Raw genomic sequence first — 27,783 nt, forward strand, 5'->3', positions numbered from 1 at the left:
TTCTCTCAATTGCTCTTTGGAAAGCAAAGCAAACTAGTGGCTATGGCCCAAAAGAAAGAGAGGTTGGAACACTCGTAGAAATAACTTTAAGCTGACATTAATTTTCTCACTTTTCTAAATATTAAAATTTCTAGCTCCGTTACTTCGTGGATCTACAAGTCAATCATGAAGAACTGAAAGGGGGCTCTCTTTTTTCCTATAGTTTTTCAAAGATGCAATAAAGCACACTACTTGCTACTTTATGGAAAGACATATGATATAGACCTAGAAATAATTGAAACATTTGATAGTTGGATTTGTACGAAAAGAGTCTTCAGTTTACTTGAGGGTAAAGAAAAGTGCTGTCATTTCCAAATTGGGTTAACATGTGAGCCATAAAACAATGTTTTGTTGGATTTTTCGGGCATGCGTGACTGCCGTACTATTATTCCTTTTAACAAAAAAAACACTCGTCTTTTCTTATTTTGTTCCTGTTTATTGCCACAATACTATAGCTTTACCCCCAACTTTGTGATTTTGTACATCACTTTTATCTCTTCTTTCTTGTTTGTCTCGTCTTTTCCTATAATTCGAGCGAGGAACACTTGTAAACTTTGTCTCCAATCAAGTATTCCATTTAAAACCAACTCTTAAGACATCTCGTAGAGCAGCTCTCAACAACCAGGACGCAAACATTATTCAAGCAACAATGTGTTTTGCTTGTATGGGTACAAACACCCCTTATCCGTGTTCCCTATCACAATCCTGTTTTGAGTCCTCATCACTGACCAAAGTCATGGGGACAAATATACATCCCATGGCAAATATTCTTCTCGTGGTGCATTGACAAAAATATCACAAACTTATTAACAAGCAATAGCGATGTACACAATAAATATCTATTAGGAATTTCAAGAAATCAGAGAGAAACAACAAACAACAATATCATTTCAAAAGTACTTGGTCAGAAATCAAAATCAATATAGAGCAGGATGTCACAATAGCAAGGTTCCAAGAAGATTTGATGTAGCAAATATCTAGATCTATGAAAAATTAATGTTAATTTTGAAGAAAAAAAAACTGCAAAATCTATTTAAAGAAAAGCAGAAATTATTGGGTAAAGCAAAAACCAGGAGATAAAGTTCAAACTGGAAAATAAAATACAACACTCCAATCAGTAAAATAAAATATGCACTATATGTCCTTGTAACATTGACCTGTTTGGTTTTGCAACCAAAAGAAACTAGAAACAAAGTTTCGCATTGTTCTCCCAGAATAAATGGGCCAGAACTGATGCAAGGGCCTTCTCGATTAGTAAATTATTAAGTAATTTATGTATTGGTCCTTCGGAAGCAAATCTTGAATTGATAACTGCATTACGAAGGTTAGGGAAAGCAAGAACACTGTAAAGAAAAAAGCATCCAATATGGTAAATGCTAACCGAAGAAAAGTTTTCCTTATTCAGAAAATTATACTAAACTAAGTGGATACACAAATATTGAATGACCTGCAAATCAAACAGTGGTTGTTAGGGAGACAGTGTAGAAAAGTTACTTATCACATCAATTTGGGTCCTGTATACCCTCACTGTGTAAACATCAGGACCTGAAATGTATCTTGAGAACTTGAATGAACCATCGCTTGCATTCAATTTGTTAAGGGAACTCAGATGAATCCCAAACCCACTGGGATGCACAAGGGGGATTCTTCGTAGAGCTGCTTAATGCAAGACCCTCTTTGACCTTCCAGATTATATTTGCAAACCAAATGATCAATCAGAACAGAGTACAAATTTAGAAATGAAGTATGTAAGCCAATATTTTTTGTTTGTTTGAATTGTGAGAAAACTAGAAGTACTTATTGTGCATTTGCTTCCTTCAAACTGGTTGGTTGTAAAATACATCATGAACAATGACTGCAAAGAGAAAAATCCCAAGAAATTTCCTTATTTGTAAACAACAGTCAACTCATGTATCAGGTAGGCTTATACAGAATTACTTGTTGTACCAACATCTCGTCTACAATCATCAATTCCAAGGTACGAACACTTTGCTGTCCTGTAAACAATGACAAAGACAAAGACCAAGTTAGTAGTTTCATACCTATCCTAACGGATACTAAAAACCTTATGATATTCATTAGGGCTCCTGTGAGTTTTAGTAACAATTTCCAACAAAGAAATGTCAGAAATAGAGCTCAGTGCCTCTCCTTTTAGTAAAGCCAAAGCTTGCTGGGAAAGCATGATATAATGGCTGCACTTTGATGTCACTGGTGTAAAAGCAAGCATACGAAACCATAGTTAAAATAGCGCAAATGGTGGCTTAGGTTTCCATTTTCAACGTATTCGTATACTAAGAAGTAAGAACAAGGATCCTTCAATGCAATATCCTATCAAACGTACCTGCAATTGTTTCAGCACATGAAATATTACCTCATATTCTTTATGACATATGGAGTGAATGAATTCATCATCAGCAGATCTGCTAAATCTCAAGTATGGCAGAGTTAAATCACCAATCCTGACTTTCACTATGAAAAGTATCACATTATCAAGCTAAGTGGCTCAGACCACTTTTGAAAATTGCATTACAATTACCACTAAGTTCAAAGATAGCTGAAGTATGCAAGTTTAACCAACCATGAATCCATCATGTTGATTTTTTTCCCCATAGACTGAGAGCAGGTGCCAAAGAGGTTATAATTAGGTAAGAAAAGATAGTATATCAGTATGAGTACTGAATTTACCAAGTTCAAGTGATGAACATGTGCCAAAACCTTCAATTCAGCAAGGAATTCTTTTGTTGATTGCATATCCATCTTCTTGATAGCAGCTTTCTGCATTTTATTGAGACAAGGGAGATTAGAAGCACGAGTAACTTTGACTATGGAAAATAAATGCATGCCAAGTCAAGGCAACTATGTGAATGGTGCAACAGTGACATATTAAAGCAGCTAGAACTAGGTCGATGATCAATCATCAATCTGAGTAACCAAATAATTGCTAATCATTTCAATCTAACAAGAATATTATAACGAACCTCGCCTCTTAACTCTCCATAGTAAACAGAAGCAAAACCACCTTGGCCAATCTTGTAGGCTATGCTGAAGTTGTCACTGGCATTAGCGAGTTCATCATATGAAAATTCTACAGATTTATCCACAGCAATCCTCTGGACCCTCTGGAGAAGCACCTTTATTAAGAGGTCCCCCTTCTGAAGAATTCTCAAAATTTGCTTGACCCGAGTCATTTAAAGAAATTACAAGGTTTATTCAAAGGATGAACCAAAACATTGCTTCCACAGAACAGTTGACATACTTTTATCATCAACCAGGATCGATTGCAGGAAGCTTATATTTTTGTAATGAATGGAAAATAGAGTAATATCTCTAACAAGTCATTATGATGAAGATGATGATGATTCCTCATTCCTAAGGCAATAGAAATGAGAAATGAGAAACAAGAAACAGGAATTTCCACCATAGAGTTTGGCGGGTAATTAAACATACATCAGTAAGATTGAAATCAATAAAATTACCAGGAACATGCTTATTACTACTGTGTTTGTAAGATTCCAAGTTAAGAAACAATTTTCTTCCGTTTTCCTGCCTCTATAAAAGGTAAGATACTGGCAAGACACTAAAAGGACTACCACAAGAACTACTGCAACCCGTATGCCAGCTATTGCTCCACCTGAGATTCCTATCAATAACACAATGTTTAGTAGATTACAATCACATTCAGAGCGATTTTGATACCTCAGACTTGATAAGTTGAAAACGATGCCACTGTAGCAGTAAAGGCCAACCTTTTGAGCTGTGAAAAGCAAGAAACAACAATTAGCTACCAATATAGCATTCATGAAATGATTAGGAGCTCATTGGGGTTGGAGAATACCTTTAAGAAGTTCTTAATGGTGGATAAGTTCCATTTTGATCTGCAATAAATTTCAGAAATAGAGATTTAAAAGAAAACTATAACATCAGCCAACACTTGGCATATATAGTAACAGATATTCAAGTGACAATTCTAAGCTTTGACTTATTTCATACATGTCAAATCATTCGAAAATTCACTATGATTGTAGTATGCAAAATTATTCCTTCCCGATGATATACAATGAGCAGGTTCCCTTTTAATGATTCTGCATACCTTTCTGTAAAACCTCATCCGAATTTGACTAATTGTACTTAAAATATGCAAAGAATATGAGTATAGAAGCCTTGATAAAGAGATCAATTACCTTTTCCAGGAATGAAAACCAGACCACTTCCCCTGCCAAGATTTTTTTGAGGATTAGTAATGTTGTGTTCTTCAGCATTGGGAATGCTGGCCACCATCAGAAACAAGTTACAAAGCAAGTAGACTCTAGCTTTACAAAGCTCCTAGAAATTCTACTAACTCCTCTATTTCCTCTATGCAGTTCTGTTTACACCAAAAAAATAAAGTCTCCAGGCAGTTCCATTTCACATCATGGACTGATCTGATTTTGTCTTCAAAACACCTTCCATTTCTCTCCCTCCAGACTGACCACCATATGCAAGAGGGTATTATCCTCCACCATTTTTCCGGACTTCTACTTCCCCCTCTTTTCATCCAACAACTCATTAGATCGGCTGTATGTTCCGGCATTGTCCACACTGTCTTTGTGAGACTGAAAAACATGTTCCACAATTGGGTAGTGAATTTACAGTGTAGGAACAAGTGATTGTTTGTCTCCCTAGTCTCATTGCACAAAAAACATCTAGTCACCACAACTCTCCCCTTCTTTTGTAACACTTCATGAGTAAGACATGCCTTTCTTACCACTAGCCATGTGAAACATTTCACTTTTGTAGGGGCAATGTTCTTCCAGACATTTCTCCATATCTTTAGCTCTTCCTCCTGCATAATGCTATTCTCCCTCTTGTATAACTTATTTACAGTGAAACTTCCTTCTGAACTGTGTCTCCATCTAAGTCTATCAGGCTCCATTATTGTCCCACCAAAAGTATCCACTTCTTTTAGCAGGTCAACTACTCTTTCTACCTCCCAATCATTTAAGTGCCTGCTGAAGTTTAGATTCCAACCCTGGGGGGACCAACAATCAGACACAACAATTTCAGGGTTGCTAGATAGTAACATGAGATCTGGAAATTTATCCTGCAGTGGTACTTCTCCTATCTAATGCCAAGATTTGCTTCAGGATATAGTCTTCCAACAACTTCTGTGGTACATTAAATTCATTGGCTAGTGTAACCAAATTCTGGTCAGTGCAAAGAGGATAAGTTATAAATAGTCCATAATCTTTTGAAAAATGACTATCCCCACAAGAGCACTTCACAATAATATTTGCTATAGCATTTGCAGGAACAGTTTTAGGATCCTAACTGTTAGACTCCTGCAACTTTTCAACTGTTGTAAGGTTCAAACAATAAAGACGAGCGATTCTCGGATAAGTAGTAATAGTTGACCTGCACACCAAACTGATGGCCCATGAATTTCCCATCAACACAGCTACATGAGAAGGGAATATTAACTCTGCTTTGGAATTGAATAATATCTGGATTGGTTATCTGAGGCTTATAACTAAGAGTATTCTTGATGGTGGTTGAAAAAGTACTAGATGTAAAAGTTAGGTTTGCGCTAGCATGAAGTTTTTGTGCAATGAGAGAACAAACTCAATTCTACAAAAATAAATCCAAAGACTCCGACTCATTTCCCAAACCCCAAACAACTAAATTATAAACGCCAACACAAAATCTCACCTTATATTCCACAGAGGTCTTTGAAGGCTCCAGAAGTCAAATCATGTACAGATCTTGGGCAGTTTAGGTTAAACAAAAACAGTGGATATATCTGAGATCTACTTTGCTGCTCAATGTCAGAAGCACTGTCAAAACTCATCACTATGTTATTAAGTAATTTATGTATTGGTCCTTTGGAAACAAAACTTGAATTGATATCTGCATTACGAAGGTCAAGGAAAACAAAAACACCAAAAAAAAACAAGTACCCAATACAGTAAATGTTAACCAAAGTTTAGTTTTCCTTTTTCTTTGGCCAGAAAAATATACTGAAATAAGTGGATACAGAAATATTGAAGGACCTGCAAATTAACAAGTTTCATTTTCACATTTGGCCTGAAGGGAGAAACATCAAGTCGTGTGAGTAACTAACATATTTGATTGAGATAAAATTTGAAAGAGACCTAACCCTCCCAAGAAATTTGATAACATTACCTTACGTCAGAGAATCCACCGTCACCACAACTTGGGGTGGAAGATTAATCATATTGATGGGATGACTGCCATGGAAGCTCAGACCAGATAGCTTCTGCAGAATGATGCTTACAGTCTCTAGTTTCTGCACGATTGTAGGAATTATGCATGATAGTTCAAACAAGGAGACACTCGGATGCACAAGGGTGGTTCTTTGGCGAGACTCTTACGGAGAATTCAAGACCCTCTTTGGGCTTCCAAAATTATATATGCAAACCAAAAGATCAATCATGACAGAGTACAGCTTTAGAAGTATAAAGTATATAAATCAATATTTTTTATTTGTCCGAATTGTGAGAAAACTAGAAGTACTTGGAGAGCATTTGCTTCCTTCAAACTGGTTGGTTGTAAAAATACATCACGAACAATGATTGCAAAGAGAAAAATCCCAAGAAATTACCTTATTAGCAAACAGTAGTCAACTCTTTATTACCTGTTGTACCAACATTTTGTCTACAATCATCAATTCCAAGGTACAAACACTTGCCGTCTGGTAAACAATGGCAAGAACAAAGACCAAGTTAGCAGTTTTACACTTATCCTAATGGATGCTACAAACTAAAACTCAAAAGAACTGTACCTAAAAAACTTAGGATATCCATTTTGCTTCCCGTGAGTTTTGGTAACAATTTCCAACAAAGACACGTTAGAAATAGAGCTCAGAGAGCCTCTCCTTTAAAGACAAAACTTGCTGGGAAAGTATGCAATTCATCTTAATGTCTGTATTTGATGTATCCGGTGTAAAGCAAGCATACGAAACCATAGTTAAAATGGCCAGACAAAAAGGAAGCATAAACAGGAGATGAAAGAAACAGGCACATAGCTGGTCCCAATGCCAATTGTAACATATATCTAGTGGAAATTTAGATTAAGTTCAAAATAAGAGTACACAACTTATAGAATAACAAACATAAGAAGAAGAGTCCTATAAGGAAGTAAATCTCATGGAAAAAAAAAATAAGAGTTGTGATATAAGAATATTCCTTTGGAAAAACAATTATGATACTCGAATGGAGCATCATACTAAAGAAGAGAAACAGTAGCATCAATTTTCATATAAAGCATATGCCCTCGCAGGGGCGTATTTAGAGGGGGTGCCGTGGGTTCACGTGAACTCAGGCTCCCCTCTCTAGATCATATATAATCGTGTTATATTTTTAAAAAATATTTAAATATAAATGTATGAATCCACGTTTAAAGTATCATATAATAATACAATAATGATTGAGTGCACCTCTCTAAGTAAGAATAAAAATTTAAGTCTTATATCTATCTTATCCTTTTGAGTAACACCTCCCCAAGTGGTATCGATTATACTTTTGACGTTTCAACTAATTTTTCTTTTATTTTTTTTTCCTTTAATCTTTCAAAATTTCAAGTGCCTTACATTGGAAGTTCCTAAAAAACTTTGCACGGTAAAATTTTTATATAATTAAATTAAATGTGTATATTAAAATTTAAAACTAATGGTATTTATATATTTTGGACATATAATTTTTAAAATTTAATGGTTCATATTAAGAACCTAAAAGTCAAACATATCAAATTTATATTTAAGATGCATTTTTTCGTATTCGTGCACCCATCTCGATGAATTCCTGGATACGCCTCTGTGCCCTCGTCATCAAAAGAAGTGAACAAAGGAACCTATAGAATTCATTAAAGAGCTCACCGGTCACTGCCTTTTGAGCAAGCAACACACAAATTTGCAGGTGCAATTGGTCTTAACAATTAAAACTGCATGAAAGCCTTGCCATACTCACTTAATTATGATGTCCTCAGCAGCCCACAAAACATTAACAAAATCAGAAAAGATGAACCATATAATTCTCTATTCTCTTACATGACACAAACCTTTATGATCGAGTGTCTTCATTCAAATTACTACAAATCACAAACTCGTATAATTAAACTACTTAATTTTTGTTTTAAGTTGTAAGAGTGGAGACTTCAAGAACAACTCCACAACATTCCGTTCAATTTCTACGTGGTACCTGAATCGAGGTGTTGAAAATCAACCCCTCAACAATCTTTGTGGAAATCATACAAGATAATGACAGAATTAAACTCCAAATAGCCTCAGGCATTCTCCCTAAAAAGGTAAAAACAAATTCTCGAACATCCTTAACAGACACTGCGAGAATAACAACCTAATTTCTTGAAATTCCTTGATATTTGCAATGCCAATATATTCTTGAAAACTATAATTTCTTTATTTTTTCTAAGAATACAAATGTAACTTCAAAAAAACAACAAGTTCTTCATTTTTTCTTGAAAAGAAGGCATGCGAGAAATTCAAGACAACCTGACAACATCAAGTTCTCTGAGTTTCTCTTTTTAATGGATAGAAGAAGCAGCTAGATCGGCGGCACAATTGATATGGGGTTTAGGGTTTTGATCGGAGATCACTCCGATAGTAGCGTAAGAAGTTTTCACTTGAGCAGCTGGTCATAGCTTTCTTTCGAGTTTTGGGCTAAATTCATCCCTTAACTATGACTAAAGCTTAGGTTACATCCTTGTACTATAATAGTTAACTCCTTTCTGAACACGCGAAAGTAAAATTAATACAACACGTATTTACTAGTTAATAATTCAAATATAGTAATTTTTTGCAAATTTATAATTCTAATATGTCTTTAATTTTTTAATAACCAAAGTCTATTTACAAATCCAAACACAATGGGAAATTTGATATTATCCCATATATAATTTAAATTTTAACTTCTCCATTTTTTATAGGTTCATTCAGAATATAAAATTTATGGTTCAAAATTTGAATCCTTAGTTATAAAATTCTTAATTAATACTTTATACATTTTAAAATTTCAAAATTTTAATATTATTTTATTTAAATTAAACTAGTAAAATGACTTGCACTTCACACAATAACAAATTAGATATTTTTCATATACTTGAGTATTAACACCATTTTAAATGTGAATATATTTTTTTAATCATCTCAAATACACCACAAAGTAGATACTACCGATCAAACAATTGTAGAATATGTTATCGGACATTAGTGTCGAAAAGAAATGTCTTGATACATAAAATTTATTTTTTGTAAATTTTTATTCTAGTACTTATTTATTTAACGAGAAGAGTTTATTCTCATTTTCACTTTTTGACTCAACTGTTTTTTTTCGTGTGCGCTTTTTGTTTTATTAGTACTTCTGATTTGTTTAAATCGAAAATCTTTTCGAAACAGATTTTCTATCTCGAATAGATAATGATAAAAATAATGAGCATTCTACCTTCAAACCCCCCACTTAATTGATTTGAATAGATACGTTGTTATTGTAATTGGCTGAATTATTTTCTAGTGCAAATTTTAGTGTGTGAAAAAAATTACTACGAAAGATTACTTTACACCATCAATTTGTTCAATTTATTGATAATAAAAACAGACTCTAACTTAATCTTGTTTCATTTTAACCCAAAACTCTATTTTGGAGTTGGAAACTAATGATGACAGTGATGAGATAAAAGATCAGAAAGCGATTGGCACAAACACAACTCAAGAAGTTAGGATTGAATGTTCCTGGCAGGAGGAAGTATTCAGTCGATTCCAGTGGTCAAAAATCCAGTAGAATATGACCAATTTCAGTAGCCAAACCTAAAATTGAAATTTCATTATTTATTGAACTCCATGGCATGATATCAGACGACGCTGCAACACCATTACCTTTGGGAAATCAAAATCAGACTATAGCTAATCAGATGCGACGTTCGACTAACTTCACTCTTTCAAGCACAAGACATGGAACAATCCGCATAAGCTAAATCAAAAAAATTATTCAACTGGTGAAACTTTTCACTCTAAAACCAAAGGAAATTACTCCAAGAATATATATCTCAACATTTTAAAAAAAGGGAGTACATTTGCAATACACTTGGCTGACACTGCAAAACATCATCAGCTACCATTATTGACAGCAAGTGGAGTCTTCGCCACAAGAACAAAGCCTGATAGAGAGGGAGTTCAAGTAGTTACAATTTGTATATGATAATATCAGCACACAGTTAACAAAATTGAATTATCCAAAACTATATAAGAAATAGTAGTTTTGGAAAGATTAAAAAAAATGCTACTTTTTTCCATAAGCCCTGAAGCGAGACGCAAAACATCCTGAGCGTTTCGCATTGCTTAATGTGCACTTCAGCGTCATCAAGGCACTAAGACATACTTTCCTTACCAATAAGCGTCTCCAGGAGAAGCCACACTAAACAATTGATATTTCACTTTACCATAATTTTTTCCACTTCTTTGTCCATATATTTGTTATTCATGCTTATTATAATAAGTCTTGGACTAAACAGTAAACATTTATATTTGTACTTCTTCTCCATTTGTGCTTTTTAAAGCTTGCGCTTTTTTCCATTAAAGCTCACGCTTTAGTTGCGCTTACAGCCCCAACAGAGCTTGGAGCCTTTTTGCGTTTTCCGCTTGTGATAACACTGAACTGACTAGGAAGGTAAGGGGACAGATTAGTGTACTTCCCTCTGGTAAAGCACTTATCTGCCCTTGTATGTTGTTTGGTGTGATCAAAAGAAAGCAACACAAACTTTACTTTCTATACACTATACAGTTCTTAATAAATTAGGAAAGCTGACTAGAATAATAACCTCATTTTGACAAATCTCATTCACTATTACCTATTGACCCACCTGAATCATCCTCTTCAATGGTTCAACCCAGCAAACAAATAAACAGACACTACATGATTTCTAATTCGTGCTCAGAGATGATCTGGTGCTTTAAGACAAAAGAAGAAGAATTTGCATAATATAACATCAAAATTGTTCATTCACTGTAAAGCAGCTTCAAAATTATGGAATATGTTTTTGTGTATACTAGGGGTTAGCTGGGTGATGCCAAAGACAACCATGGAGCTCCTTAATAGCTGGACAAGAATTGGCAACAGAGGGAAAAGTGAAGATTGGTGGAAGACTATTCCAGCCTGTATATGGTGGACTCTATGGAAAGAAAGGAATGCTAGGCGTTTTGAAGGATAAAATGATAGTTTTCAGAAGATAAAAATGAAATGCTTAAGTCTTTTATTTTTTTGGTGTAAGCAAGAGTTGGTAGGGGAAAGCATAGAGATGGTCGATTTTAAAGGAAACTTGTAATTTTGTATGACTTTTTGAGGGTGTGCCCACCACCCTGTGGGATGTAAGTTTCCAATTCATCACCCCTTGGCTAATGAATTTTTTGTGAATACAAAGTTACCCTTATCTCAAAAAAAAAATAACATCAAACTAGTCAATACCCAAACAGGTTATGGAAAAAAGAATGAAATTAAGCTAATCCCATTTCAAAACCTTATCGACTAGTGCTATTTGGGGTAGATATTAAGTGATACCAAAGATGAAGCCAATCTTGCAATTTTAAGTCTTTCTGGCACATGTGGTTATGTAATAGCACATTATTTGTGTTAAAAGCATCAGTTGTAGTCAAATTTTGAACAGAATGTTTAATTGGGTGATATTAACACCATTACTATCAGCTGTAATATGGTGTTTTCTCATGTAAAAAAGGGAAAAGGAGAAGACTTGAAACTTCTAAATCGGTTGAAACTAGGGGTTTGCCAACAATAAGAAACAGAGACAATCGCAGAGGGGAGGACATTAGAAAAGGAAAAAGAAGAAAAACTAGAACAGGGGTCAAAGGTGCTCATGACAGTAGGGAAAGAAGGAAGGGCGCATCCGTCAAAAGCTAAGTTTTGGGAAGGGTAGCAAGGAAGGAAGCAACCTTCATTTGGAAGAGCCAAAAAGGAGGTAACAGTAGCTCAATGTGGAGGGCAGAACAAATGGGAGGCAATGGAAAGGTTATCAGAAAGGAGCAACCATTCGGTTGGAGAGAACGGCGGTTAGGGTGCCACCAACTACGGAAAGGAAATGCAGAGAAGGATAGAAGCAGCAACTACAAGGTCTCAGGTAAAGAAAGGAAGAAGCTCCTTTTACTTAAACATTATACAAACTCTGACAACTTTCTTTTCTACTTTTGAAATGTCAAAATCCATTTCTAAAAAAGATAGAGTGAATGAGGAAAATAGGGAATTAGGAACCGCTAAGGAAAGGGGGTTGGATAAATAGACAACAAGGCCTCAGGTAAAGAAAGGAAAAAGCTCCTTTTACTTGAACATTATACAAACTCTGACAACTTTCTTTTCTACTTTGAAATGGAAAAATCTATTTCTAAAAAAGATAAAGTGAACGAGAAAAATAGGGAATTAGGAACTGCTAAGGGAAGGGGGGTGGATAAATAGTTGGGAGTGAAATAGCTTTTTGAGGATAAGAGGGACTTAAACCCTCATGATTTTAAAGTTTAATAATATAATTGCATGTCTCTCTCAAATTTTAGGTTTCTTATGTGTTGATATACCCCTCTTGTGTTTCATCTGATAGACTCCCAACAGATATTCCTAAAAAGAAAATGCTCAAATTGCACAAACCTAGCTAAACAGTTCTTCCTTTTAAATCTAATTTCAAATAAACCCCAAAAAGCATATTTCTAAAACCTACTTGACGTTCTCATTATAGACTGCTACCAAAGTTTCCACTACATCCCGTTTTATTTTCCCACTAGGAGAGGGAGGGAATGGATAAAATCTCGTCAAGTGCTTAAAACATCAAATGGCATTCATTTTCCTTCCCAAAGTTAACTCAACTCTTACCTGATATCACTTGTTTCAATTAACCCTTAAGCATCGTCTTCAACATTTAGTACTCGAAGATATCACACAAACACAACCTACATACCATCCTACACCTTGTACGACTTCCATACGTCACCTTCTTGCATAATCAACCAAACACCGCAAAAAAAAACATTTTCCTCCAAACGCACTGCACTTTAAATCAAGTGGGGACACTACATCTTCAGATTACATGTCTACAAGTCTTTACTGAAAAGGAACCAAAGAACCACCAATTCCAGACAAATGTGATAACTCCCCAACAATTGTGATTGAATAGAAGTTTTAAATTCCTCCTAAATCGGAACACCAGCTATCCAGCTCAAATTACTATCTATAGGAAACAATGAGGACTTAGAGAACTCCGAATGTGCCTTGAAAGCAAATTACTTATCAGTATCGGAGGAAATAGGTCCACATAAAACATAGTACAAAAGCAATGATAACGAAGGCATACACGGTTGAATGATAAATAAACTGTTATGATAAAACCCCTAAAATTGAATCCCAATACCTTCATTTGGGGGAATATTAGTAGCTCAGTTCGTGCCAATTATTATTATAAAAAAAATTACCTTCATTTCTGGTAGCCACCACCAATAGCATTCTCATCCTCTTCAACCTTAGCAGTCAAATAAGGCTTAGGAAAATCGTTGACATCAAACTTGTACTCCATCCTCATCTTCTCAACATCAGCTTTGGTGAGGAAGGTGCGCTTGATTGGAGGACGGTTACGCCTCTGGTCACGAGAATAATACTTGATATCAAAGACGGTTTCAGGATCGGATGTGGGGATGATGGCCTGAGATTGGGTAGTGGCGGGACAGAAGATTCTGTACTCTGTTGCCTTGGGTACAGAGTCTAAATACTCGGGGCTTGTTTGAGGTCCGGTGAACTCCCATGGCTTCTTCATGAACCGTTTTAGGGTTTGGATCATCGATTTCCCTGACGAAGCCATTGAAGAAATCTGCTCAATGAGATCTCTTTGATTTTGCGGTTTAATGTTATGTCTTGAAATTGGGTAGGGATAATTGTTGGAAATTGGACCTAAATCGCCTTGCTTATTGTTGTCTCTCAAATGTTTTATTTAAATTTTAAACCTTTTTCTTATGAGTAATACACATAAATTGAAAAAGAAAAAAAAAAGGTGCTAGAAAATTCTAATTTGAAAATTTATCAACTACTTCCTCAGTTCATTTTTAGTTTTCAATACACATAAATTGAAAAAGAAAAAAAAAAGGTGCTAGAAAATTCTAATTTGAAAATTTATCAACTACTCCCTCGATTCATTTTTAGTTTTCATGATAAGGTTTGCAATTTTAATAAAAAATATTATTTGACCAATAAATTCCTTATTAATTCTTGTCGTTATTTACATTAGTGCCTCTTAACTCTAGAATAATTTATATTAGGAAAAAGTTGAAAAAAGATAATTATTTTTCTCTTAATTATATAAATTGGCAGTTATTTTAGAACAAGTATTTTAAAAATGTATGAAAACTAAAGAGAAACAGAAGGAATAGCAAATTTCTAAAAGAAAAAGTTCGGATGTTCGAACAATTTAACCTGCAGGAATAAGAGTCTGTTTGAATTGGCTTAAAAATAACTTTTTAAGTCAAAAATAAAAAATTAAATTGAAATAATTTTTAAGTTAAAAAAGAAAAAGTAGGGGATACCTACTTTTGATTTTTAACTTATTTTTAAAGTTATTTTTAACATTGTCAAACACTTTCTAACTTATTTTAAGTTATTTTTTGAGTTATTTTAAGTTATTTTTATATTTGTCAAACATTTCCAAAAATCAAAAATTGATTTAAAAGTAGGTTTGACTAATTTTTAAGCAAATTCAAACACCCTCTAAATATTCATGTAGCATTGGATTGTATGTCTACTTAAATTGACTTATTTAAGTTTGTTTAATTGAAAATAAAGTTTAAGCATTTTTGTAGTATTTTAAATAAATTTAAAAATGGTTTTAAGTTTTTAAAAAAAGAGTAAGTGAAAAATTATAAGTGAAACTTCATAATTTAAAAGCGATAATATTAGAAAGGAAAAATTGTGTATTATAGCAAATCATTAATTCAAAATAAATGTTATGGCTATAGTTTCATTTAATTTCGATTCGCAACAAACACATTGTCATTCGTCTCTCCCCCCTAAATCTCGCTCACCACTCTCAGTTCTCTCTCTCACTTTATACAAACACAAATGTATAAATTGTTTTTGTGTTTGTGTTTGTATAAAGCGAGAGAGTATATACAAATACAAATACATATCTCTCCGTCCTATACACTTATGATTATACTAATACAAATCTTCCCCTGCCCAATTCTATTTTGTCAATCTCTCTCGCTTGCTTTATACAAACACAAATTATACAAAGTATTCGTATAATTTGTATTTGTATAAAACGAGGGAGACATTTAATATACAAATATTCAATTGTATATTAACACGATTCAAATTTTATGTAGATATTCACAAACACAATCATTGATACATATACATAGAAGTTACATATATACAATTATCTAACCAATATACATATACAATTCACCTCTTTCTACTCTCTGCCTCTCTTGATCGCCTCTCTCCTCTCTTTCTCTCTCTCTCTCTTAATCTCGCTCGCTGCTCTAGCCTAACACAAAGAACATATACATATACAAATACAAAATTTATAGACACAAACACCCGATTTATATAAATCACCGCGATTTATACAACTCAGATGCTCCATAGCAACATAGCAAAATTATAGCTATAGAGCGTAAATATGATTTTATGTTTGCTATTACTAAAAGTTTCTCTATTAGAAATGAGGTTCTCCGAAATAAAATACGAGTAGCATTAATTGTAGACAACACGAGATAAGCGAGATAAGATGCTCTAGACATGGGAAAAGAAAATGCACAAATGAAAAGCAGATTGAAATTATTTGTGTGTATGATTAACGAAGAGAATTGTTTTTACTTTATTTTTAATATTTTATGAGGAAAACTATTTTACTCATAAACTCAAAAGCTTTTGAATCTTACTATAAGTTATTTCTATTTCTCTCTAGTTCTTTCTAATACTTTCTAGTTCTTTTTATTGAAAATACAAAAAAGGGCCAAAACTATATCATGATTATCTGAAAAAGTTCTAATATACTTCTAGTTCGTATATTGGGCTACAAAATTAGGTTGGGGCGGTTCAGAAAAACTTGATGGGTTCGGAATTTAATTTTTATCTAATTGAAAGACGCTATATAATAAATAATAAATATTATAATAATTAAAAAAAATGTTAGTTTTTATGGTAAAAATGAGCTAAAAAGTGGATTGAATGATATTTTTAGCCTTATAAATGAATGAGTGTATATTTGAACCTTTTCGGACATTTCAAGATTTTTTTTAGCCATTTTCCTTGAAAATAACAAGCAACATCCGGAAATAAACAACAACATTCTTATTTATTTATATTAAAATAAAAAAACAAATTAAATTAGAATAAAAAACATATTTCAATATAAATTAGGAGTAGGATAAATAGACATTCGATAATAACTAGGATCTACTTATAATAAGAAGAAACTAAATTAAACTAAAAGAAGAAAACATATTCCAATATAAACTATGACAAACAAATCTTTAATAGACTTGAAATAGGTAAAAGAAATTTTCAGTAGTTTACCGTAACAAGGCTTGCCGACTCCTACTCATATCGTTCACTATTTAAGTTTACGAAGCGTTCCGTCTTTTGGCTTAATTGTCAGTCCCTTTCATCGGCTTAACTACATAATAATAATAATATTTGCTTCCGTAAAACTCATCAAATCTACAAAATCTGTCCTCCTTTCGCTTTCTTCTATATCAGGTAATTTTCTTCATTAATCTGTTAATGATTTGTTTAATCACACTTTAACTGTTTGAGTTTCTATTTGATTTAATATTAATGCTATCTAATCTACAATTGACAGTTATCCCATCACATATCACAAATTTTCTTCTTTCTTTAGTTCAAAATTCGTTCTGTTTCATCTTGATCAGCGCTCAATTCTTAATCACGATCAATATCCAATTTATTTATTTTACTTATTTTAATTAATCCTGTTCGATTGGAATGTGGTGAATTAATCGATTGATTTATTGTTGTTGGGGACTGTTTGGTTTTTTATTTGTGAGAGAATGGAAAACTGAAGGCAGATCTGTTAATTGTACAATTTTGAGTTCTTCCAACCGTCAAGATTAACATTAATACATGAAGAAAAAATGTAACTTTACCTGGTCGGATTTCTCAGAACTGTTAATGTTGTGTGCGGCAGATTTGGGATGTGAAGTTTATGGGTTCATACAATAACCTTTTAATTTAATATTTAATATTAGTTTGATTCATATAGTCAGATAATTTACTATATATTTTGTGAATTTCTTAATACAAATTAAATACTTGGTGGAACATAAGCTATTGGGTTCACGTGGACCCTTATCTCTTCTAGGTAGGTTCCCCCTGGTTCTGTAGTGCCATTCATCCTCAATGCTACTGCTAGTTCTTTTGTTTTTGTTGATTTGTAAACCACTCATGATTTAACCTGACATTTTTGTTCTTTATTTGGAATGTGGTCGCCATCGCCCATCTAATGTAGTCTCTTATTGCTATAGCTTTAAGAGAAGCTTTTTTTGTTTTTAATTTTTACAGAAGTTTTCATCTATGTAGGAAATACCAATTAGTTTGGAATATATTTTTGTTATGTTAGTACTTGCTTTTACGTCCTGTGATTTCTACAACTTTTTTAGCCCTGTCCAAGATTTTTATGCCAGTAGAAAATATAGAGAGCTATAGTATTTTTTTATATTTTTTTAATCTTTCTTTATTATTGCATTGTCTCCCCATACTTGAGCCGAGTTTCTATCAGAAACAATCTCTCTACCTTCACAAAGTAGGGGTGAGGCTACGTACACACCACCTTCTCTAGACAGCACATGTACACTGAGTTTATTGTTGTTATATAATTGCTGGTCTAAGATGAATTCAAATGGAGAAGCATGGTTAGAACCATGTTTATAGCACTGACCCCAACTTTTTTGGGATTGATGTGTTGTCGTCAGAATATTTATTGACCGGAAAAGAATTTGTTTCTGAAGATGCATTCTTCTCCCCTTTTATGTTGTTGCTTTTAGGGCTCAATGAGTCCGCATTAGGATTAACTTTTCTTTTTTTGTAACCAAGTCGTTTATTGACTTTTAGGTTATCTGATTTGGGATTTAATATGGGTATGTTAGCATGGATGATTTCTTAACCTTAACCCTTGATTAGTTTCTTCGTAGTAATGTTGCTCTATTACTTCAGACTAGGAACTACTATGTTGTGCTTCCTTTTTCCTTTGAGACTAACATGCATTGTGATATTTTCCATCTTATCAGTACATATTTTTGTCAAACTGATACTTTTTACTTAATACACATTACACATCAGGGGTGGTCTTTTACTGACTATTGTCTTGCCAAAATTTTGTACAGAATGGCTATGGAAACTACAGCTATACCTTCTGCCCCTGCTGCACAAGTGATTGGAAATGCTTTTGTTGAGCAGTATTACCAAATTCAACACCACTCCCCAGAGTTAGTATACAGATTTTATCTGGATTCAAGTGTCTTAAGCCGCCCAAATTCTAATGGCGTGATGACATCCGTGACAACAATGAAAGTGAGTATAAATGCAATTGTTGTTCCTTCTACTATACCAGAGAACTTTTATGAAAAAGAAAACAAAATAACCATGGTCTAGGCTAATACAAACTTTTATCTGCTGTCAGTATAATAACATAGTAGGTGTTAGTTCACAAAGAGAGTTTCACCCCTTCTAAGTCATATGCTCCTGGCAACTTCTGATAGGGGGTAAGTTTGGTGAAAGTCTATAATTGAGGGGCACATTTGAGGACTTCTTCCATAGAAGAAACAGATTGTATAATGCTGAATCTAATATGACCTGCTATTAGTGAAGAACTTAGTTGCATCTGGATGTGGAAGCACAGGGAATTGGAGAAATGATAAACTACGTAGAGGACTTTAGACTCTAATTCTTACTTTGATGTTGGTTCATGACTGACAATAAGAATGAAATGAACCACATAAATAGAGCAATTAAACTGCTGGGCTTGTGCAGTTGCAAGTCACTTTGAGAAATTATTAAGATGTATGAACATATCGCTAAACCTGTCAACTCTACAATATCTTGAAATATCAAGGTTCTAGGTTTGTAGCTCCAAAACTGGTATTTAAATGATTTGCAAGAAATTTCTTTTCAAGAAAATTGGAACTCCATCTTATATTCTAATGCAATTCAGAATGATCTTGGGATTCTGATGTAACATTCAGAAACTTGTATTCTCTGGGAGAGTTGTGTTATCGTTTCTCTTAAGTTTTACCATTAGAAGTAGTCGTGCAAAATGGTGAAGTGCTTTGTCTATTTCTTACCTTGCACCTTGTTCACATATTTATCTTGGCAAGTTTGCAATATAAAATGATAATTTATTCCACAATTCTTACTAATTTTTCACTTATCTTTATGTTGGAGCAGAATATCAATGACATGATATGCTCATTAGGCTACAAGAACTATAAGGCAGAGATAAAGACTGCAGATGCACAACAGTCCTACAAGGATGGGGTCATTGTATTGGTAACTGGATGCTTAACTGGAAAGGATAACACGAGAAAGCAATTCACCCAGACGTTTTTCCTTGCTCCACAGGACAAAGGGTACTTTGTTTTGAATGATGTTCTTAGGTATGCAGAACAAAATGAGACTGATAACAGTTCAGAAATGGTTAATGGGGTCAAGGATGTAGCAACCGTGCCTTTGACGCCTGATCCAGGTTGGATATTTTGTCTAACTCCTTAACTTTTCTTCTTTTTACTTTTCAAATTGCTTACTTACCTTTTTTGTTTTGATTCTAGAACCAGTTCATGTGCTTGAGCCTCTGAATCACAGACAGCCTAGCTCTCATGCAGAAGATATTCAAATTGTTGAGGAAGTAGTTCATGGTTCTTTGGAAAATGAGAAGCTAGTCGGTGATGAAAGAGAGATTATGGTGGGTGCTGAATCCCATATTAATGCAGAACCAGCTACTTCAGTTTCCCGAGAAGATGCTCCTAAGAAATCTTATGCATCAATTGTAAGTTCTCAAACAAAGAAAGGGCCCACCAAAATCTATGTACCCTCTAATTCAAGAATGGCTCCCGCAAAGACTGAAAAGCAGCCAGTTAAGTCAGTAGCACAAGCTCCTGGTCCTGAATCATCAATTCATACTTCCTCTGGGGGTAATGCATCTGAATCTAAAGATGCTCGGTACAGAGGTATAATATCAAAAAAATCTTGCACTTGCATGAAATATATCATTCCTTACTTTCATTTGTGAAGCATCCAACCGGGCTGCTAAATTAGGATAGAACTTTCACATTTAATTTTAGGACGTAAAGGAATGCTGAAGTACATAGACAAGTGTTAGAGTTTTTCTTCATATTATGAGCCATTGCTACTACTTGCATGATCAAACTTAACGGTTTTTCCATTGGCTCTTTTTTTCTTATTGCTTACAATCTTATTATTTATTGTACCATCTAATTTTTATGTACGTTTGATTGTTCCAGCTGAGGGACACTCCATTTATATCCGCAATTTGCCTTTAAATGTTACTGTTGCTCAACTTGAGGTTGAATTTAAGAGATTTGGACCCATTAAGCAAGGAGGCATACAAGTTAGAAGTAATAGGGTTAGTCCAGAAAGCATATTTTACTCATTTGTCCACCTCTCATCTACTTAATTTTGTAGATCTTTAACACTATCTATTGATTTCCTGTTTCTGCAGCAACAAGGATTCTGCTTTGGGTTTGTTGAATTTGAAGATTTGAACTCCATGAACAGTGCGATACAGGTTTGTCCCCCTCAAATCATTTTTTAGATGGGCCATCTTCACGTGAAGTTAAAATCTGTCCAACATCTAGATTATGTGCTATGATTAGTTGTGTGTATGAAAGTATGCCATGAAGTGTTAAATTGAAGAAACTCTAGTTTTTTAGGAAACCATAAGTTGTCGTACTTAATTTGATTCATATAAAGTTGGCCCAAATTTGATGTTCATTACATGAATCTAAAACTAGGTTGTAGACTTTCCCCATTTTATTTATTTCTTTTACGTTAAAACATGCGTTATTATGACTATTGTTACATCCTTCGGTTCCATGGTTTAATGTACGGATTTCTTTATTCAGGCGTCACCTGTTACAATTGGAGGTCTTCAAGCTGATGTTGAGATAAAGAGAACTACAAGTAGAGGTCAGTTACAGACTACAACCAATAAATTAGTCATCAATTTCTTCTCATGGTCTTTTATTCGTACTGTCATACTGTATGTTGTTTGGACCACAACTTCTTCACATATTTTCAATTTCCTATTGCAGTTGGTAGCGGGAGAGGTCGTTTCCCTCCCGGAAGAGGAGCAGGGTACCGAAATGACAATTTCAGGGGCCGTGGAAACTTTAGTGGAGGTCGAGACTATGGTAGAAATGACTTTGTTGGAGGACGTGGCAGGGATCAAGGAGGACGAGGTGGTGAAGGTTACCAACAAGGAAGAGGGAGAGGCGGACGGAGAGGTGGCCTAAGCCAGATTCCTTCTTCAGCATAGTTTGGCTGGAGAAGTTGTGGCAAATTTTGACCGAGTTTTGTGTTGCCATTGTGCAGCAGCAGCAGAACAGTTTAGTTGTGCAGTTTAGTTTGATATCTTTATACTTTTTTCGTTTTCAATTATCGGCCTTGTTTTCTTTCAAACCTTCTACTATTGAGCATCATTTTTTTCTAACTTATTTTTTATGGAGGTAATGTTATGTTTCACGTTTCACAGGATAGAACAATGTTATTATGAATTTTTCATAAATCGTATACAAATAGATACAATCACAAATTGAATTAAATAAATTCTGCATTTATACAAATAAAGTGAATAGCAAGAATTGAAGAGACTGTAGGGGTTATTTACAATTTTCTTAAATTATAGTTATAATACTAACTACTAAAATTATCTGCGCCTCATGCGAGAATTTAATATCACCAAATTTATAAAATAATAGTTAAAACCTATCCGTCATTACAAGTAAAATATTATATTATCCTACATAGAAGATTACGTAGTAACGAACATTAATAACGTAAAGGAAAATAATAATTATAATATCTTATTATTTATTATATTATCTTACATACAAGATTACGTAGTAACGAACATTAATAACGTAAAGGAAAATGATAATTATAATATCTTATCATTTACCCTCCAATCAATCATCTTTAATTTGATTTTATAATTTATCTGTTTGCTTTCAGGAAGTGTTACTATTTGATATTTTAAATTTTCTAATAAATAAATAATCTTTGGTGAAAAGATAAATAAATTTTAAAAGGCTGAAAAAAGTGAACAAATATTATAATTCTAACATGTAGAAAGTTCAACCCTACCTTTTGTTTTACATATATCATTTTAAAGTTCTCCATTTAAATGTAGGGTCCCTTAAATGTATCATAAGTAATTATTAAAATAGAAAATTAGAGGGATAATGTATCATATTGGACAAAAATTCAACTTATTATATATACTTGAAATGAAAAAATATACACAAAACTATTCAGTTTATTTGATTGTTTTTTTCAAAATAAACATACCAGAGTGACAAAGTTAAATTTGAAACTACACTTCTATTTCAATCGCAGTGTCGAGAAACACATCTATTACTTCAAGAAAAGTATTTAAAAACCTAGAGTAAACTTGAGAATATATCCATATTTCATATTGAATCTGAGCGATTAATTTATTGTGTAGTTATCTATGTCTTTGGAAATAAAAGAAGCTCAGTTTAGTCATATTCCTCTATAGGTCATCCGGCACATTCTTCAATCCATGTTAAAAGTTTATTAATTATTGTCTTCTTTTCCTGGTTCACTTCGCACATCAAGGTGCGATAAATTTTTTAAGTGTCCTTACAATGGCATACCAAATTTGAATTTTGTCTTCAAGAGATGATAGTATAAATCTTTAAAGAATATTTTTATTGTAGCTTCAACAATTTAAGTAGAGAAAACTTGCGTGAATACTCAATAAACGTGTGCTATTTAATCTGTACTAACAAATACTTATAACAATAACTTTGGAGAAACATAAACATCAAGGTTTAAAATATATACTCAAAAACAACAATTAATATCATATGCATAAATTAATGACTATAAAAAAAATATCAGGATCTACAACAATAGAAAGAAACTGTATTTTATGTTTTGTTTGACGTAAACGTTTAAACGTTATATAATGAGCAAGCTTTGCTTTGCTTTGCTTGTAATAGTCTTGAATGGCTGTCGTTGTAGACAAATGAGCCAAAATGGGCAGTAAATCTGTGCGGATAAACTCGTAGATAGATGTTTTCCTAGTTGAAAATTCGACTTGAATCAAAAAAAAAAAAAAAAACAACTGAATGCACAATGTCCCTTTAAGGAAATTATTCTCCTCTAGTACCCGAAGTTTAAAGGAATAAATCATCTAAGGATGAAACGACTCTATATATTCACCAGTGTATTGATACAAAAACAATGGTGCTCACTTAACATGAGAAAAGTACATGAATATTTCATTGTACAAACAAAGAAGAAGCTGAGATTTTTCGTTGTTTTAAAATGAGAGAAAATCCCTCTATTTATAGAGGGTAGTGTGAACAAATATTTATTGTGCCTTACCGGAAAGGTCACGACTCTTTGGAAAAGTTACAATACTTCAGAAAGGTCACAACCTTTCATAAAAGTCACAACTTTTCATAAAAGTCGCAACATTTCATAAAAGTCACAACTTTTCATAAAAGTCGCAACTTTTCATAAAACTTGCAACATTTCATAAAAGTCACAAATTTTTATGATAGAGGAAGACTATTTTTAAAAATAAATAAATTTAAAAAGAAATTCTAGCTTGTGATAGTGCCACATAGGCGAGCCTAGCTTCTCCTTTATATAAATATATGATATGATATGATATAGGCTAATGTTCGCTATTTTTGCATAATTTTTCCTTTATTGATGTATTAAGAACTAGAAGTCTATATACAACTGTATCCAAATATTGGAATAATTATTTTTGCTTATTGTCAAACAGAACCAAATGAAAATTGAAAACGTGTCGAGCTAAGATGTTGTAAAAAAGAAGCAATTGTACGAGTAGAATATTTGTGTAATCTGAACAAGTTGCTCTATTTATATCTTGCGTGCGACAAAGCAATGTGATGCATCACTCTCTCCACTAGCCACGTCTTTTCTTCTTCTTTTTTTTCCAAACTTGTTGTTTAATCATATACATCCACAAAGGTGAAATAATAATAATTAAATACAAAACTATAATTTAAAAAATTAGTTGTCAACAGTTTTTGGGAGGTGGGGATGGCAAAATTGTGTACGTTCGATTTGTGATAGCACACATCAAACAGTACTATCGAGTCGAATAAAAAATGTCTGGTTGAATACGGAAAAGATATTAAATACATTTTGAAATTATTTCAAAAAAATCAACTTCACACTCAAGCTAATGGGATGATTTATTACTATCTAATACATACAGAAAATGAATTGTCTCTTATTATGTACTCCATCTATCCCTAAATATTATAAAATAATTATTGATATAGTGAGTTTACTATTTTACCTCTGCTAATTATGAAGTAAATGCATTAAAAACTTACGATTTTCAAGAAGTTCTACATTTTTTTCAAAGTAATTAATTGAGAGTATAATATGTTAAAAAAATTGTCCTTTCTTGATTTGTCAAAATGGAAAACTAACTAGGAACAACTAAAAGAAGAAAATTGGACAAGTAATTAGGGACAGAGAGAGTTAGGAGCTGCTACTGCTTGAACATTTAAAAAAAAACTAAAAAATTGTTTGTTTTTATTTTTATTTTTATTAATTGGTTTATTTATTTTTTTTCGAAATTATAGAGTTCAATTTTGCTTTGGCCTTTAGTGATAGTTTTATTATTTGAATATCACTAGTATTTGTGTGAAATTTTATAATAATTTTGAATAAAAAATGAACTATCAATAAGACTCTTCATATTGGATTTGACAGAAAAAAAGAATGAGATGTATTACTAACCAAAAAACAAATTTTTAAAAAAGAATCTTGATAGTTCGTACGTATAAGCTAGTAGAAGATAAGAAATCATAAAGAGAACTTATAATTGGAAATTGGAAAAAACTTGCCACGTGTCGACTTGGATAAGGTAGCACGAGAATATTGTAGTAATGGATACGTAGGACCGTAGGATTGCTTTCGATTTGATGTTATTTTAAGAAATTTATATCATATTATTTTTTTGATTGCTTATTATATATAAAATTATACTATTTTTGAAATCATCCCAATAGTTTTGATTACCCTTTCTTAAAAAAAATGTCACAAAATAGTCGCACTATATTTTATTAGGATGTTTCATTTGTTAATTAGGACATAAGATAATAATTAGAGGCTAAGTCATACTATATTGTATTAAAATTGTCTAATATGATAAATCATATATTCAAAATCTAATGAATAAAAATTATGAGTCAAAATCCCTAAATAATAGATTCTGACTTTGCTTATAATAATAAGAAGTTTTAATATATGCAATGTTCACAAACTAATGTTCTACTTTCGAACCAAAATCAAATATTTTCTCATCTTAAAACGATTACTGATTCCTAATAATAGAAAAAAAAAACATAATGTGTAGCATAACTAAAAGATTTGGACGAAAATATAAATTATATTTGACTAATACCACAAAAATATAAAGGGAAAGAAGAAAAAACATACCTCGATTTATAGCTTGATGTGACAATTACCGGACAAATTTTATTTCGCTAATTGTAGTAGTATGTAGTAAATTTGAGTGTGAATTGTAGTAGTTCACGTCTAGATCTACATAAATATCCGAGGCTTAATGTAAAAATAATAATTAATGCTTCATTATTTTCCAATTAATGTGCATAGCATATTTATATATATCAACTTATTCTAGTTTGTACATAATACATCTTCAACTTATTCATGAGAACGTGATTCTAAATAAGAGATTATAGAATCCGAGTATTAGAATAAAGAATTTATAGATATCGAGCATTTCACGTTTTTTCAGCAGTAGAGACGTAGAGTTTTAGTCTAGAGATTTTACATGTTTCATAATTATTATTTTTCAAAAAAAATTCATTACTACTATTATTTCTTTTATTTTTACGGTTAATGATCTTTTTCCTCAAATGTTTTCATCATAGTTTTTTTATGGAGTATTTCTTTACTCAATTGTCTTATTTTAGTTTATTAAAAAATATCATTTTACTATAATTAGGAATAATTCAATTTTATAATATTTATTTTATTCCTAATAAAATAATTACTACCTCACAAATATATAGTGGACTGGTTCTAAGATATAAATTTTTAAATTTTTTTATTTTTTAAATACTGTATCAAGTCAATTAATCAAACGTTGTCCCATGAAATATAACAGAGAAAGTGATGTTCGTTCTGGCTCAATTTATATAACACTTTTTATTTTTTGAGGGTCAAACATTTTAAGTTGATCGAAAATTTTCACTTATAATTTTCATTTTTTAAAAAATAAAATTAATATATTTGTAAACTACGTCTATAATTCATGATAATTGAAAATTTTAAATAATTAAAGATATATAAAATATTTATAATAAAAAATAAATTTGTTTGAATTTCAAATTTTTAAAAATGTCGCATAAATTGGAACGGAGAGAGTGATGTATTCGATAAAAATTGGATACGTGTGTTGAATGGACCCGAGCAAGTTGGTGTAGTTATTATCTTTATCTGACGAAGACTGCTGCACTTTTTCCACTATCCACCTCCCTATTCCGCAACTTGCAAATTGATCTAGCTGTTACCATCTAATCATTTAACGACACGTATACTCCAACCTCCACGTGTTAATATATTAATGAATTCGTAAAAGAGCAAGTTGTATAATACGGGGTCCACTTAGATCTGTTTCTTGATTTTTATCCTTCGCGTTTTTTTGGGAGATTCTTTTTGGACCACTTGCTCTTCCTTCATCATAATTCCTTTTTCTCTGGTTTATATTCGAGCTTCAATTAAATTTGAATGGTATATTATAAGAGTTTATTTGAAGATTATGTTTTTAATAAAAAAATAAAAAATTCTTTTATATTCATAATTTAAATTTGAGATTTCTAATTAAATATAAAATATTTTCGTTAATGTATCACAATTCATATTAATATTGTAATTCGTTTTACTCGATCGTGTGCCTTTCTTTTCAATTTATCTTCTCCCTTTTCCTTTTTCTTCTCTCTAAAGAAATACACCAACATCTAACTAACATTCTTGGATTCTAAAAAATTACATACTTAACTAGTATTGCTTTCATAAGTGAAATCATAATGTGTTCATCTTTATATATTTATATATGATTCCAACTAAATTCAAGTAGTATACTGTTTAACTCGATCATTTGAGAGTGATGTCCTCTACATTTTTCTTTATGATAATTAAATTTTTGTAATGAGAAATCAATAACTAGAATTCGCTTCATTTTGATTTTAATAGCTTTAACACTTGGTTAGCTCTACAAAAGGTTACTCCCTCCGTTTTACAAAGAATGACCTAGTTTGACTTGATACAGAGTTTAAAAAAATAAAGAAGATTTTTAAATTTTGTAGTGATAAATTAAAGTTATGTCAAATGAACAAAATTGCCCTTTAGTCTTGTGGTCTTAAACATGTCACGTGAAAAGTTGAAATTAAAATGT

The 27,783-nt window shown here is 32.5% G+C and overlaps 2 protein-coding genes and 1 long non-coding RNA gene across 13 annotated transcripts; 1 reads left to right on the forward strand and 2 right to left on the reverse strand.

The window, feature by feature from the left end:
- Positions 1-1,237: 1,237 nt before the first annotated feature.
- LOC125849453 (uncharacterized) lies at positions 1,238-6,306 on the reverse strand. Of its 11 annotated transcripts, none has more exons than XR_007444641.1 (9): positions 6,199-6,306; positions 6,050-6,099; positions 5,725-5,922; positions 4,221-4,252; positions 3,875-3,914; positions 3,018-3,793; positions 2,105-2,814; positions 1,585-2,036; positions 1,255-1,486 (listed from the first exon to the last, which is right to left on the reverse strand). It is a non-coding gene; the product is annotated as an uncharacterized LOC125849453 (long non-coding RNA). The 11 variants fall into 11 exon arrangements; XR_007444636.1 differs by having other exon boundaries at positions 1,585-1,721; positions 1,837-1,894; positions 1,978-2,036; positions 3,018-3,914; positions 4,221-5,922; XR_007444631.1 differs by having other exon boundaries at positions 1,238-1,350; positions 1,471-1,486; positions 3,018-3,914; positions 4,221-5,922.
- A 3,669-nt stretch (positions 6,307-9,975) lies between these two features.
- LOC125848710 (uncharacterized) lies at positions 9,976-13,984 on the reverse strand. Its single transcript, XM_049528636.1, has 2 exons — positions 13,511-13,984; positions 9,976-10,203 (listed from the first exon to the last, which is right to left on the reverse strand). The coding sequence occupies exon 1, from the start codon at positions 13,891-13,893 to the stop codon at positions 13,513-13,515; it is 381 nt and encodes a 126-aa protein (XP_049384593.1). The 5' UTR covers positions 13,894-13,984; the 3' UTR covers positions 9,976-10,203; positions 13,511-13,512.
- Positions 13,985-16,645: 2,661 nt separating this feature from the next.
- On the forward strand, positions 16,646-21,808 carry LOC125849180 (nuclear transport factor 2-like). The gene is made up of 8 exons (XM_049529208.1): positions 16,646-16,790; positions 18,434-18,620; positions 19,494-19,791; positions 19,874-20,272; positions 20,567-20,688; positions 20,785-20,850; positions 21,188-21,251; positions 21,377-21,808. Exons 2-8 carry the CDS (start codon positions 18,435-18,437, stop codon positions 21,598-21,600), a joined length of 1,359 nt encoding a protein of 452 aa, XP_049385165.1. The 5' UTR covers positions 16,646-16,790; position 18,434; the 3' UTR covers positions 21,601-21,808.
- Positions 21,809-27,783: the final 5,975 nt, after the last annotated feature.

Source organism: Solanum stenotomum, chromosome 12 (assembly GCF_019186545.1).
Source record: "Solanum stenotomum isolate F172 chromosome 12, ASM1918654v1, whole genome shotgun sequence".
NCBI classification, from domain to species: Eukaryota; Viridiplantae; Streptophyta; class Magnoliopsida; order Solanales; family Solanaceae; genus Solanum; species Solanum stenotomum.